Source organism: Bos javanicus, chromosome 10 (genome assembly GCF_032452875.1).
Source record: "Bos javanicus breed banteng chromosome 10, ARS-OSU_banteng_1.0, whole genome shotgun sequence".
NCBI lineage: Eukaryota > Metazoa > Chordata > Mammalia > Artiodactyla > Bovidae > Bos > Bos javanicus.
The window spans coordinates 44,935,284-44,950,638 of NC_083877.1; the positions used below are offsets into that span (position 1 = coordinate 44,935,284).

At 39.3% G+C, this 15,355-nt stretch overlaps 1 protein-coding gene across 4 annotated transcripts in view; it reads right to left on the reverse strand.

Annotated features, from left to right (window-relative positions):
- The window catches only part of ZNF609 (zinc finger protein 609), a 209,677-nt gene that overhangs the window by 18,795 nt on the left and 175,527 nt on the right, over nt 1-15,355 (reverse strand). For all 4 annotated transcript variants that reach the window (XM_061430995.1, XM_061430994.1, XM_061430993.1 and 1 more), the window contains one exon: nt 582-669. In XM_061430995.1, coding sequence (XP_061286979.1) covers nt 582-669 — 88 coding nt within the window. The remainder of the gene's footprint in view (nt 1-581; nt 670-15,355) is intronic.

Sequence of the window (15,355 nt, forward strand, 5' to 3'; positions counted from 1 at the left end):
AACTTCTGAAAACATGCTAACTGCATTACTGGTGAGCTTCTAGGATGTTACCTCATGCTAGCTATACATTATTCCCTGAGATTTGGGTTCCCCCAACCCTGATGAACTGGAAATTAATAATAAGAACTAGCTGAAATTCACAGAAATATCAGTCTTATGGCCAACTGCAACTTGAAAGGTCTCTGTGAAATCCAGATTATCTAAAGGAGCTTATGAAACTGAAAATGTTCTTGAGTTTTAACTTCTGAGAGATAGCTACTATCAGAAAATATCATCAATGAATGCTTGTTCCCCCACAGTCAGATTCTGACCTTGGTCTCGAGATGACTTTAGGTAGAAGCCAGAATTCAGTCATTCTAGATAAAGGCTTAAACAGGATCTCCTCACCATTCCTACCCAAACCAACACCTAACTGATTTATTCTTCTTGAATGCCAGATGAATACGATGCCTTCCTTTGTTTTTATACCATACTGTCCTTTAAAAGCTGAGTGTCCTTTAAAAGCTATCCAACTCTAACAAGATAAAGGTATGAGAGATTACTGATAAGGGTGGTTCAGACAGAGGCTGTAGCGTGCTTACCTTGGGGGTGCCCAATCGTGCCGTGTGCAGTCAAGAAGTGTACCTACGTAAGTCTTGTTTCTCCACGTTACATTCACCACTAACATCCCTGAAAGACAAGAAGACTCAGATACACACAGAAGGAATGCTGCTGGCCACTGAGAAGAGTGTTTTCCGTCTGAGTAGCATTCTAGCTCTTGTAGGAGGGTTTAGGGGGTGCTGTTATGTCCCAACGGGCCAAACAGCATTAGGCTGGAACAGTTCCACGGGAACTGCCTACACCACTACCAGGGGCCCTTAGGATGGGAGCATTTGCAAAGATTCCATGGTCCAGTTAAGGTACATTTTCCTAACTTTTAAAAAACTATGCAGCATTTCAAATACACTAAAAAATACAAAGGTTAACTTAAAAACTTCATGTGCCCATGGAGCAGCTCAATGGATTTATAAGATTTTATGCTATACTTGCAACAAATTTCTTTTTTAAAGAACAAAATATCATAGCTGAAAAGCATTGTTTACTGTATTTTCAAACCTGCCAATGATGGGATCATGCTGGTTGTATAACTTACCTCTCTCACAACATTACAAATTTGAGATATATCAGTGTTGACATGAAGAGCTTAACCCATTTGTTTTAACGGTGCTCAAGTATGTCACTGCATGACTTGACCACAATTTATACATCCTATTGATGAAAATTTAGATGTTTCTTGCACATTTTCACTCTAAATGACATCATAATGAACATTCCTGACATGTTCATTTTATTTTAAAATGGTTTTGAATAAATAATACAGCCACATTCCAAAATTTAAAAGGTAGCCAAAAAAAAAAAAAAAGAGCAAACAAACCCAAGATAAAATGAAGTGTTCTTCCTGTCACTATTCTTCAACTTTTCGGGTCCCCTACTCAGAAACATCCATGGATATCCATGTATTCCTCTAGAGGTAGTTTATATATTTATAAGCAAATATGTTTATATATTCTTCCTCAAATGGTAGCAGTGTACACCAATATTATACACATTTCCCATGTAACCATATATTTTGGATCATTCTATATGATCACACATAGAACTACTTCATTCTTTTCAATGGCTACATATGCATGATTTCAAACTGCACCATCATTGATTTGACCACTTCCCTGTTGATGAACATTTGGGTTGCTTCACTCTTCTGCAACTACAAATAACGCTGAATAACTAATCTTGAACACATGCTTTATGTTACATATTATAGAATATGTCTGTAAGGTAAATTCCCATAAGTAAAACTGCTACTCACAGAGTATTTGTATTCGGATTTTTCATAAATACTTCCAATTTTTCCTCAAAGAGGATGTACTAATTTATAAACCCATTAGTGCATGAGAACACTTGTTATTCTTTCCCTTTGGCAATACAGTGTTCTCAGACTTTGTTGGTTTCGCCAGTCTGATAGGAGACAGTGTTTTACGTACTTTTAATGTCATGTTTTTTATTATCAGTTTGTATATCATTTCATTATGATACCTGCATGAAACATCTGTATTTCCTTTTTAGTGGAGTGTCTGTTCATATCCTTTGCTCATTTTTCTACTGAATTATAGTCTTTTCTTATTTGTGACTGTTTACTGTGGAAAATTCTTAAAGAGATGGGAATACCAGACCACTTTACCTGCCTCCTGAGAAATCTGTATGCAGGTCAAGAAGCAACAGTTAGAACTTGGCATGGAACAATGGACTGGTTCAAAATTGGGAAAGGTGTATGTCAAGGCTGTATATTAGCACCCTGCTTATTTAATTTATATGCAGAGTACATCATGCAAAATGTCAGGCTTGATGAAGCACAAGCTGGAATCAAGATTGCTGGGAGAAATATCAATAACCTCAGATATGCAGATGACACCACCTTTATGGCAGAAAGCAAAAAGGAACTAAAGAGTCTCCTGATGAAAGTGAAAGAGGAGAGTGAAAAAGTTGGCTTAAAACTCAATATTCAAAAAACCAAGATCATGGCATCCGGTCCCATCACTTCATGGCAAATAGATGGGGAAACAATGGAAACAGTGAGAGACTTTCTTGGGTTCCAAAATCACTGCAGACGGTAGCTGCAGCCATGAAATGAAAAGACGCTTGCTCCTTGGAGGAAAAGCTATGACAAACCTAGACAGTGTATTAAAAAGCAGAGACATTACTTTACCCACAAAGGTCCGTCTAGTCAAAGTGATGGTTTTTCCAGTAGTCATGTATGGATGTGAGAGCTGGACCATAAAGAAAGCTGAGTGCCAAAGAATTAATGTTTTTGAACTGTGGTGTTGGAGAAGACTCTTGAGAGTCCCTTGGACTGCAAGGAGAACCAACCAGTCAGTCCTAAAGGAAATCAGTCCTGAATATTCATTGGAAGGACTGATGATGAAGCTCTAATACTTTGGCCACCTGATGGGGAGAACTCACTCATTGGAAAAGACCCTGATGCTGGGAAAGATTGAAGGCAGGACGAGAAGGGGATGACAGAGGATAAGATGGTTGGATGGAATCACTGACTTGATGGACCTGAGTCTGAGCAAGCTCCGAGAGTTGGCAATGGACAGGGAAGCCTGGCGTGCTGTAGTCCATGGGGTCGCAAAAACAAATATTTGTTACTTGTTAATGGTGGTTATTGCTAGGCAGAAATTCTTTACTTTTAGGTTGTCTTTTATGGCTTCAGAATTTTTGTCATATTTCAAAAGGCTTTCCCCAGTCCATCACTTCATTAACAGTTTTTTTTTTTTTTCTTATGGCTTCTCCTAGTATTTTTATGGTTTGAATTTTTATATTTGACTCTTTCATCCATCTGGAATTTAACATGGTATAAAATGTCTGACATGGACCTTTTTTTGTTTGGTTTGCCTTTTTTTTTTCCCTTGGCCACACTGCATGGCTTAATGATTTCTTAAGTTTCCCAACCAGGGATTGAACGTGGGCCCTTGTCAGCGAGAGTGGAGTACTAACCACTGGATCTCCAGGGAATTCCCCGACATGGACTTTTTGTTTGTTTGTTTTGCCTTAATTCTAAATTATTTTTGGTTAGTTTTATATTTAATGAAGTAAAATATATTAAGCTTTTCCTTTATGGTTTGTGATTTTTATGTCTTATCACAAGATCATGAACATTCTACCATGAAATATTTTAAAGGTATCTTTAACAAGCTAAGAATGGTTTTTACATTTTTAGTGGTAGAAAAAAATGATAAAGAATAATATTTTATGTCATCTGAAATTATATGAAATTCAGATATTGCTCAGAAATAAAAGTTTTATTGGAACATAGCCACATTTATTCATTTACCCACTGTCTATGCCTGATTTCACACCTCAAGGCGGACAGAGCTGAGTGTGAGTCATATAGATGATATGGCCCTCAAAGCCTAAAATATTTACTATTTGGCCCTTTATAGAAAACATTAGCCAACACCTGTTTTAGATCTTTTTTTCTTTTCTAATATAAGCATTGAAGGTATAAATTACCCTCATAGCCCACTTTAGTTGCATTTCACAAGTTTTAATGTTTTTATTATCATTCAGGTCAAAACATTTTCTAGTTTCCCTTTTTTTTTTAAATTCTGGGTTTATTTAGAAGTGTTGTCAAATTTTCAAATACCTGGGAATTTTCCAACTATCTTTTTGTTTCTGATTTCTAATATAATTCTACTGTAGTTAGAGAACATACTACATATGACTTCAATCCTCTTAAATTTATTGAGAATCAATTTAGGTATAAAATATGGCCTATCTTGAAGAATATCCCATGTGCGCTTGAAAAGAATATTTCAAAATGTATGTTCTGCAGTTGTTGGGTAGCCTATATAGATCAAGTTGACTGATAATGTTTTCAAATCTTGCACATCCTTGTTAATTTTCTGTCTTCTTATTAGTTATACTTGTTGCTTGTTCTTGCTTACTGGAACTCCTATTTGGACCTTCTAGACTAATCCTCTTATCTTTCCAACCTACTTCCCATTTCTTTGTCTTTTGATGCTAAGGGATTTCCTTCATCTTCTAGGAAATTTTCACTTTTACTATTGTATTTTAAATTTCTGCCATTTCTTTCATTATTTTTTTTTCCTAAGGACTCATACTGATCTTTCATATTCTTTTCTCTTTGTTTCTGATTTTTGCAACTTATAATATTTTCTTTGACTACAACATACAGGATAGAATTTATCCAATGTACTGAGTTTTTAAAAAATTTAAATGACTGTAAGTAACTCATTCCTTATCAAGGGTACTTTTTTAATGCTCCTGTTCTCTTTGGAATCATATTTTAGAATGCTCTATCATATAACCAGAACAGACAAGGGAGCTGAAAAAAAAAAGATTATCCTAATAGAAAATCTCAATCTAATGAAATCAGGGCAGGAAAGAACTTTGGTTTAGTCAATTGGATTTTTTTTTTTAACCATTTTTTTTCTCTCATATATTTACTTTTTAAACTGAAGTATAATTTACAATGTTGTGTTAGTTCCAAGTGTATAGCAAAGTGATTCAGCTCTGTGTGTGTGTGTGTGTGTGTGTGTGTGTGTGTGTGTATACACAGACAGACCTCCTAAGAAAGCAATTGGGCAAAATTCTCTCTGGCTGTTAGCAAAGTGAATTCATATGGATGTCTCCTCCCAGTGATAAGCTGATCTGATTACTGGATAACCAATTTGAATAGGAGCAGAATCCATTTATTTCTAGACAAGGTAAGACTTCGAAGTAGGTGCCTCATTAACAAGGGCAGATGAGCACAGCTGTATACAGAGAGCAGGTATACAATAATAATAAGAATGTTATTCCTCCTCTTGAAACAGCTGGCCAGGAACACACGTTTATAAATCTGTCTCCTTCCTCTGGTATAATCTGCAAACCTTAACAATAATGAATGAACTGAAAAGACGACAGGTCAGACAGAGTGCTGGAAGTGGACAAGGGGAAGAGAAAAAATTCTAATATGGAAAAACAAAATGGAAGCTTGTTTAAATGTCAGAGCAAACAGTTTTCTGAAATATAACTCTCTTCCTACAAGGTTCTGGCTTGAGACAGCTGGGCGAATAAGAGGACAGGAAGGAAAAAGCAGAAAATAACACTTAACAGACCTAGTTTCACTGTTAGGGGCTAACTATAGGGCAGCAAGGAGGCTGAAGAGAAAGAGAAAAATTGGTTTTCATTTGAGAAAGTTCCCTATTTTGAATAAGTGTTCACAAAATAAGGAAAGGCTTGGCATATTTAAAGATAATAATAATGCTAAAAGTAGAAGTATTGCTTTGTGTTTCTCTAGGTGGTTATCTGCGTATTTACCATGGACCTCACAGACATAATCTCAATAAACCATTATTAAGTTTTAGAGTGTTGAGTATTCTCCCTTCTTAAAGGTGATCAACACAGGAACACAGTAAAGGGGAAATGACTTGGTATGAGGCAGCAGTCAGGTTCCCCCAAGTCACAAGAGTGACAGTGTTAAGACAACTTGATGCCAAAGCAGCACTACTTTGTTTCAGAGGACAGTTCAAAACAGTTGTGCAATCAAGACTGATACTGGCACAATAGTTGGAAAAGCAAATTTTACCTCCAGAGCCCTCGTTGTCACCATTTCCACTAAGTATATTCTTTCTCTCAGGGATCTAGTAGCTTCCTGCCTGCTCAGTTGCTGTTCAGTCACCAAGTCGTGTCCGACTCTGTGACCTCATGGACTGCAGCATGCCAGGCCTTCCTGTCACTCACCATCTCCTGGAGTTTGCCCAAGTTCATGTCCATTGAATAGGTGAGGTCATCCAATCATCTCAGTTGACCACTCTCCTTTTTTATTAAACTTTTATGTTTTGACTCTGCTGGGTCTTCACTGCTGCTCAGGCTTTTTCTAGTTGCAGAGAGCTGGGTCTACTCTTCGTTGTCATGTGCAGGTTCCTCATTACGGTGGCTTCTCTTGCGGGAGAGCACAGGCTCTAGGGCTCGCAGTCTCAGTAGTTGTGGTGCACGGCCTTAGTTGCTCCTTGTCATCTTCCAGGGATCTTCCAAGACCAGGGATTGAACCCGTGTCTCCTGCATTAGCAGGCAGATTCTTTACCACTGAGCCACTAGGGAAGTCTTTCACCATCTCCTTCTTGAAACATTTTCTTCATTTGGTCTTCAGGACAAGGACACCACTCTGGCCTGATTTTCTTCTTGCTGTTCTGCTTGCTTTTCTTCAATACCTTTTGCTGTTATTTCTTCGCATCTAATGACTCAAACGTCTGTTTCCAGCACCAACCTTTGCCCTCCACCCTCAGCACCATCTTGTCTCTGTCCCTTGGCTTCCTGGGGACAGACTCTGCCTCCGTGCCTCCCTTCTATACTGCCGGTGCCTCCTCCATGCCCTCGGTTCCCTCATACAGATTTTCTCCTGGAACTTATCCCATTTCTGAAACTCTCCCAGTTCCCTGTTCTTCTCAAATTGTTAAAACCTGTCCCTTTAAAATTAAGTCTTCTGAGCAGGATTCAGAGGTTAAACCTCTAATTTCTTATATTCCCTTATACTGAACTGTAAGCCATTGTCAAAGATTTTCCCAAAGTAATGGAAGATCCTCACAGATTTGCTGAGGAATTTAATATAATCACTCAAATTTACCAAACAGGTTTCCCTGGCTTAAATTAGCTAGTTCATATACATGTTGGTGAAAGCCAGGCCCAGCACTGGAGGAAAACTTCTAATTGGGAAAATCCTGAAATGTCTCTAGAATAATGACTGGGAGACCAGCCCACTAACTTACTATATGATCAGGTTTGAGCTATTGCTAAGCAACTTCACTGAGCAATTCCTAGGGCTTTTTCAAAGCCTGTTAATCGAAACAAAATTCAGGTCTGCACAGAAAAATCTGGTGAATTGTTCATAAATATTAAGTCAAATTCAAATTAAAAAAAAAATTCTGGTCTTCCTTCACATGTTGATGCCACCTGAGAAATTTTCAACTCTATGTTTATTAATGAGCTGAACTGGGAGCTTTCCCTTCTACTAAAAAGGACCACAATAGAATGGGAAACTGTGTCCGCTTGAGATTTAATCTGACAAACCAGCTCTCTTGCACGCTAAATGAATGACTAAACGGGAGACCACCAAAATTCTTAATCTTCAAATCCAGCAGATGAAGGCTCCTAAACAAAACCCAAATCCCCCAGTTTCTGCTACTATTGCAGAGAGTCAGGACATTGGAAAAGAAATTGTTACACATTTAAGTACTTTAAGCACCTTTAGCTCTCTAACTAGGGCCTCCCAGGTGGCCAGTGGTAATGAACCCACCTGCCAATGCAGGAGATGCAAGAGATGTGGGTTCGATCCCTGGTCAGCAAGATCCCTTGGAGGAGGGCATGGCAACCCACTTCAGTATCCTTGCCTGGGAAATCCCATAGACAGAGGAGCCTGGTGGACTACAGTTCATGAGGTCATAAATGAAGCTGTCAACGACTGAGCAACTGAGCACTCATGCATGCCTCCTGGTGGTCCAGAGGCTAAGACTCCTTGCTCCCAAAGCAGGGGGCCCAGGTTCGATCCTTGTTCAGGGAACCAGATTCCCTGTGTCGCAACTAAACCCTGCATGCCACAGTGAAGATCAGAGATCCCTGTGCTGCAATTAAGACGTGACAGCCAAATACATGCACACACATTTTTTTTTTTTAAGATTCAATTTGCAAAAGTGTTGGAGGCCCTCCAAATACCTTGGCTAAAACTGTTGTTGTTAGTCCTTCCATATTTCAGATCTACCCTTTTTAGAAGTCATAAACTCTCACCCTTTGAGATAGTAATAAGATGTCCGATGCACTTGGCTCCTGCTTCTTTTGACCCACAAGTAATAAAAGGAGAGATAGTCCAATATTGCAGAGGCCTAACTGCTTCTATTAAAAATAACCACGCTTGACAGCGCAGTCTTTTTCACAGTGCACCCTGGGGAAGGTGAAGACTGTAAGCATTACACCCAGTAACCTGGAGATTTCATCTACTGGGAAAGAACTCTCTCATACCTCATTGCAAAGGCCCCTATCAGGCACCACCAACTCCTGTACCACCTAACTCCAAGGAACAGACTCTTGGGGAATCATGTGATACAAGTAAAGAAAACAGCAAACCCTGAGGACCTCACAGTATCTGGTTATCTGAAAATGAAGATTTCCCAGAAATGAAGCAACAACATCCACTGAGCCAGCTTTCCCAAGACACCTGGACCAGCCCTATTGTAAGTTTACTGCCAAACCTCTGATTATTTGACATAACACTTCAGATGATCTGAAATATTTAAGATCTTGATAACATATGGACTTTAGATAAGAAGTGATTGTGAATTCTCCCTTCTGCCTTCCCTTGTCACTAGGATGTAACTGCAAATAGGTTTCTAATCTGTACTTTCCCTCTGGCGGGAGATCTTACACCCAGGAAAGGTCCTTCTTGGCACTGAGAGACAAAAACCTACTCAAACTACCTAAACTGACTTTTGGTCAGTGATACTTTCAGAGAAAGATCTTGATTAAAAGGGAGGGGGGATGTGCAAAAAATTAATAAGCAAAAACCTAAGTAGAACTGTAAGACTTGAAGGTGTTCTTATGCCCTGTGATAACAGCAGAGCCCAAAAGGAAGAAGAATGTATCCTCTTCTTTCTTGGCAAGGACTCAATCAGGGTTTCTTTGTTTTCTCTAGCTCCCCAACTTCCATTTCCCATCTATAAAAGTGGGACTTGCATGTGGCTCATCACAGCTGCAGATCCCAAACTGCATTTCTCTGTCTGTCCTGAATGAACACTTCTTTGCTGAAGCAATATTTGGCAGTTTTATTTAAGTCAATAAAAGAAAAACTTACTAGTAGTTCCATTCTTATACATAGTGGGAGTCTTACTAGTGTTTGAATACAGTAATGGTTTATTTTGTGAGTTGAATAAGCATCTACTGTATTCAACTGAGTTAGTAACCAACTGTATGATTCTGGGCAAGCTACTTTATCTTCCTTTGTTACAGGACTAGACCTCTAAAATTCTGTGATTCGGTGAAAGGCTGTGGAACTCAAGCATTTAAAAGTATAAATGACTAATAAAATATTATTTCCTACGGATTCTTACCAATGATGAAAGACTTAAGCTAAAGAAAATACAAGGCAAGAAATATAAGGCATGTCATTTCAGATATTATTTACCTGGTAGAAAAAAATTTTAGCTGAGTGGGAGTATATATTGGTAAAGCACTCTGGAAAGCTATTTTATTTCTACCAAACTCATGTATTTCTAAGCAGATCTTGTAAAGCTAAACATAATCTACCCTATGACCCAACCTCTGACACTGAAAATAGTGATAGACTTTATTTTCTTGGGCTCCAAGATCACTGTGGCTGGTGACTGCAACCATGAAATTAAAAGATGCCTGCTCCTTGGAAGAAAAGCTATGACAAATCTAGACAGTGTATTAAAAGCAGAGACATCACTTTGCCGACAAAGGTTCGTATAGTCAAAGCTACGGTTTTTCCAGTAGTCATGTACGGATGTGACAGTTGGACCATAAAGAAGGCTGAGCTCCAAAGAATTGATGCTTTCGAACTACGGTATTAGAGAAGACTCTTGAGAGTCCCTTGGACAGCAAAGAGATCAAACCAGTCAGTCCTAAAGGAAATCAGTCCTGAATATTCATTGGAAGTACTCATTTTGATACTGAAACTCCAATACTTTTTTGGCCATCTGATGCAAAGGGCCAACTCATTGGAAAAGACCCTGATGCTGGGAAAGACTGAGAACAGGAGGAGAAGAGGGCAACAGAGGATGAGATAGTTGGATGGCATCATTGACTCGATGGACATGAGTTTGAGCAAACTCTGGGAGACAGTGATGGACAGGGAAGCCTGGCATGCTGCAGTCCATGGGGTCACAGAGAGTTGGACACAACTGAGCAATGAACAACAACAACAAATCTATGACCCAGCAATTCTCAGAAACAAGAACTCATATTTAACAAAAGACATGTAAAAGAATCTTCATAGCAGCTTCACTCATAATAGTCCCAAACTAGAAATAACACAAATGTCTGTAAAAAGTAGAATGGATAAATTATGGTATATTCATAATGTAATACTATAAAGCTCTAAAGAATGAACTACTGCTACACACCACGTAATGGATGAATCTCACAGACATGATGTTAAGTGAAAGAAGCCAAACAAGAGTACATACTCTGTGATAACATTTCAAGATAGGAAAACTCATCTATAATGGTAGAAATCAGAATGGTGGTTACCTTTTGGGATGGTATTGACTGCAGAGGGCATGACAGAATCCTCAAGGGGAACTGGTAATGTTCTAATTCTGGATACAGGTAGTGGTCACACAGCCATATAAATATGTAAAAAGTCATCAAATCATGTACTTAATATTTATGCATTTATTTATGTTATACTTCAATAAAACATTAAAGCAATCCAGCAAATTTGGAAAACTCAGCAGTGGCCACAAGCCTGGAAAAGGTCAGTTTTCATTCCAATCCCAAAGAAAGGAAATGCCAAAGAATGCTCAAACTACCGCACAGTTGCACTCATCTCACACGCTAGTAAAGTAATGCTCAAAAATTCTCCAAGCCAGGCTTCAGCAATATGTGAACCGTGAACTTCCTGATGTTCAAGCTGGTTTTAGAAAAGGCAGAGGAACCAGAGATCAAATTGCCAACATCCGCTGGATCATGGAAAAAGCAAGAGAGTTCCAGAAAAACATCTATTTCTGCTTTATCGACTATGCCAAAGCCTTTGACTGTGTGGATCACAATTAACTGTGGAAAATTCTGAAAGAGATGGGACTACCAGACCACCTGATCTGCCTCTTGAGAAATTTGTATGCAGGTCAGGAAGCAACAGTTAGAACTGGACATGGAACAACAGACTGGTTCCAAATAGGAAAAGGAGTTCGTCAAGGCTGTATATTGTCACCCTGTTTATTTAACTTGTATGCAGAGTACATCATGAGAAACGCTGGGCTGGAAGAAGCACAAGCTGGAATCAAGACTGCTGGGAGAAATATTAATAACCTCAGATACGCAGATGACATCACCCTTATGGCAAAAAGTGAAGAGGAACTAAAAAGCCTCTTGATGAAGGTGAAAGTGGAGAGTGAAAAAGTTGGCTTAAAACTCAACATTCAGAAAACGAAGATCATGGCATCCGGTCCCACCACTTCATGGGAAATAGATGGGGAAACAGTGGAAACAGTGTCAGACTTTATTTTTCTGGGCTCCAAAATCACTGCAGATGGTGACTGCAGCCAAGAAATTAAAAGACGCTTACTCCTTGGAAGGAAAGTTATGACCAACCTAGATAGCATATTCAAAAGCAGAGACATTACTTTGCCAACAAAGGTTCGTCTAGTCAAGGCTATGGTTTTTCCTGTGGTCATGTATGGATGTGAGAGTTGGACTGTGAAGAAGGCTGAGCACCGAAGAAGTGATGCTTTTGAAGTGTGGAGTTGGAGAAGACTCTTGAGAGTCCCTTGGACTGCAAGGAGATCCAACCAGTCCATTCTGAAGGAGATCAGCCCTGGGATTTCTTTGGAAGGAATGATGCTAAAGCTGAAACTCCAGTACTTTGGCCACCTCATGTGAAGAGTTGACTCACTGGAAAAGACTCTGATGCTGGGAGGGATTGGGGGCAGGAGGAGAAGGGGACGACAGAGGATGAGATGGCTGGATGGCATTACTGACCCGATGGACGTGAGTCTGAGTGAACTCCGGGAGTTGGTGATGGACAGGGAGGCCTGGCGTGCTGCGATTCATGGGGTCACAAAGAGTCGGACATGACTGAGTGACTGATCTGATCTGATCTGACAGCAGGTATTAAGTTCTCTCTCAGGAGCATTCTATTCTGTCAAAGAATTAAAAACTCTGGGATATGGTTACCAACTCAGTCAACTTCCACAGAGAAAGTCTATCTCCCCTGAGGTTAATCAACAAACAATATTTTAACACCAGAAACTAACACTACATTGTATGGGACTTCCCTGGCGGTCCTGTTAAGAATCAGCCTTCCAGTGCAGGGGACGTGGGTTTGGTCCCTGGTCAGGGAACTAAAATCCCCCATGCTGCAGGGCAACCAATCTTTCATGCTGCAACTACTGAGCCTTCATGCTGCACCTAGAGAGCCCATGTGCCGCACCTGGAGAGTCCGTGTGCCGCACCTGGAGAGTCCGTGTGCCACAACTAGAGAGCCCATGTGCCCCAACCAAAGACCTCACACGATAAAATGAAGATCCCATGTGCTGCAACTAAGACCCAGCACAGCCAAATACATAAGAAACTGATACAACATTGTAAATCAACTATACTTCATTTAAAAAACTTTCAAAACCAAAAAAAAAAAATTGGTGTCAACATACGCCAGGGGATAGTGCCAGGCCTGAAGTGTAAAATATGCATAATAATCCTTTATTTATTGGCAACCTTTCTACATGTTTCTACTGTTACTATGCCTAGAGGGGCACAGGAAATTCATATGTTGTTGGTGGGTGTATAAAGCTGGTTCAAGCCCTGGTGGCAATCTGGCATTATCTTTCAAAAAACACATACTCTTTAACCCAACAAATCCACTTGAAGGTATTTATCCACAAATATTCTCAGTGTACAAAATGAACAAGGTGCTCGCAGCAGCAGTGTTTACAATAGCAAAAGATGGGAAACTAAATGTGCTTCAATGAAGAAGCAATTAAATACGTTTTTGAACATCTACATGATGGGATACTATGCAGCTATTAAAAAGAACAAAGCAACTATTAAACAAACTGATATGGAACAAAGTCTGAGATATACAGGCAAAAAAAAAAAGCAAGATACAGAACAGCAATTACAGTATGCTACCACTGTGTAAAAAACAAACAAGCATATAAATATCTGTTCCTAAGTGCACGGAAGGTCTCTTAAAGGATGAATAAACTAGTATTAGTGGTTTTCCCTACGGAGGGCAACTGGGTGGCTGGAATTCAGGGGAAAGAAACTTGTTTTTCATTGTATATTCATTTTACTGTTGAATTTTTGTGCCATATACATGTGTTACCTATTCAAAAAAAGGTAAAAATAGTAATTAATTTTGGTAGGGCTATTTCAAAAATGTTTTTCCCTTTAGGAAAGCACACAGGCAATAATATACTTGAAAAGGGCAAATAAGTGGCAGGATAACACCATCTCTGAAACCCTGTCTCACTTCCTGTAAATGGGAAATGTCTCTTTATTCAATTCGGAGTATCAAAGTAACTGTGGAAGTTTTAAAATATGACCACAAATTCTTTGATATTCTTCCCTCCAGAAAGGAGAAGTATAACATGTAACTCAATGTTCACAACAGCACTATTTACAATAGCTAGGACATGGAAGCAACCTAGGTGTCCATCGACAGATGAATGGATAAAGAAGATGTGGTACATATATACAATGGAACATTACTCAGCCATAAAAAAGAACAAATCTGAATCAGTTCTATCTAGCGAGGTGGATGAACCTAAAAGCCTGTTATACAGAGTGAAGTCAGAAAGAGAAAAACATGTATCATATATTAATGCATATATATGGAATCTAGAAAAAATGTTATTCATGAACCTATCTGCAGGGAAGGAATGGAGATGTAGATACAGGGAACGGACTTGTGGACACACTGGGGAAAGAGTGGGATCATACACTACCATGCGTAAAGTAGACAGCGGGTGAGAAGCTGCTACAGGGAGTCCAGAGAGATGCTCTGTGATGCTCTATTGGGTGGCATGAGGGAGAGGATGGAGGCTCTAGAGGAAGGTGATATATGTATAATTATGGCTGCTTTTCATTGTTGTATGGCAGAAACCATCACAACACTGTAAAGCAATTTTCCTCCAATTAAAAAAATATATATCATGTGGAAAAAAAAGAGAGGTCTAATTCCCTTCACGTTGAGTGTGGGTTACATTTAGCTACCTGCTTATAACAAACAAGAATGTGGTGGACGTAGCCTTCTCAGACTAGATGATAAAAGGCAATGTTTTTCTTCTTGGATTACTTCTCTTGAGGAAGTTACCTACTGTGTCATAAGGACACTGAAATAGCCTATCCTATGGAGAGGTGCATGAGGCCAGAGACTGAGGCCTTCTGCTAACAGCCCTGTGAGTGAGCCAACTTGGAAGTGATCCTCAAATAAGCTTTCAGATGGTAGCAGTCCAGCTGACATTCTGACTACAATTTCACGAGCAACCTTGAGACAGAACCAGCTACTTAAGCCATTCTTGAATTGCTAACCCACAGAAAGTTTTAAGTTTTAGATCCTTACATTTTGGGGATAATTTGTTATACAACAACAGAAAACCTATGATAGTATTTTATCCTAAGTCGACAAAGAATTAATTTAACTTATTCCTTCATGGAGCAAATAGTTACTGAGCTTCTATTACTTGCCAGGCATTATGGGAAGTATTGAAGTTATATATATAAAAAAAAAAACCAACTAAGAAGATACCAAGGTCCATTTCTGGGCTGGGAGAAAATATTAAGAGCCTACACTGGACTAGTATGGAGAACAAAGATAAACAAGGACAGCTGTTTGCTCTCATGGCACTGAAAAAGAGGTTGGGGCAAGAGGTCACATGAGATTGAGTTTGCCAGTAGCCTCGAGTTTTCAAATGGAAACAGAAGTATGTAGCTATATGCTGCTTTTAAATCTTGTTTCAATCCCAATTTGCCAACAACTATAAAGGACAGAAGTGAAAGTGAAGTCGCTCAGTCGTGTCCGACTCTTTGTGGACCCCATGGACTGTAGCTTACCAGGCTCCTCCGTCCTTGGGATTTT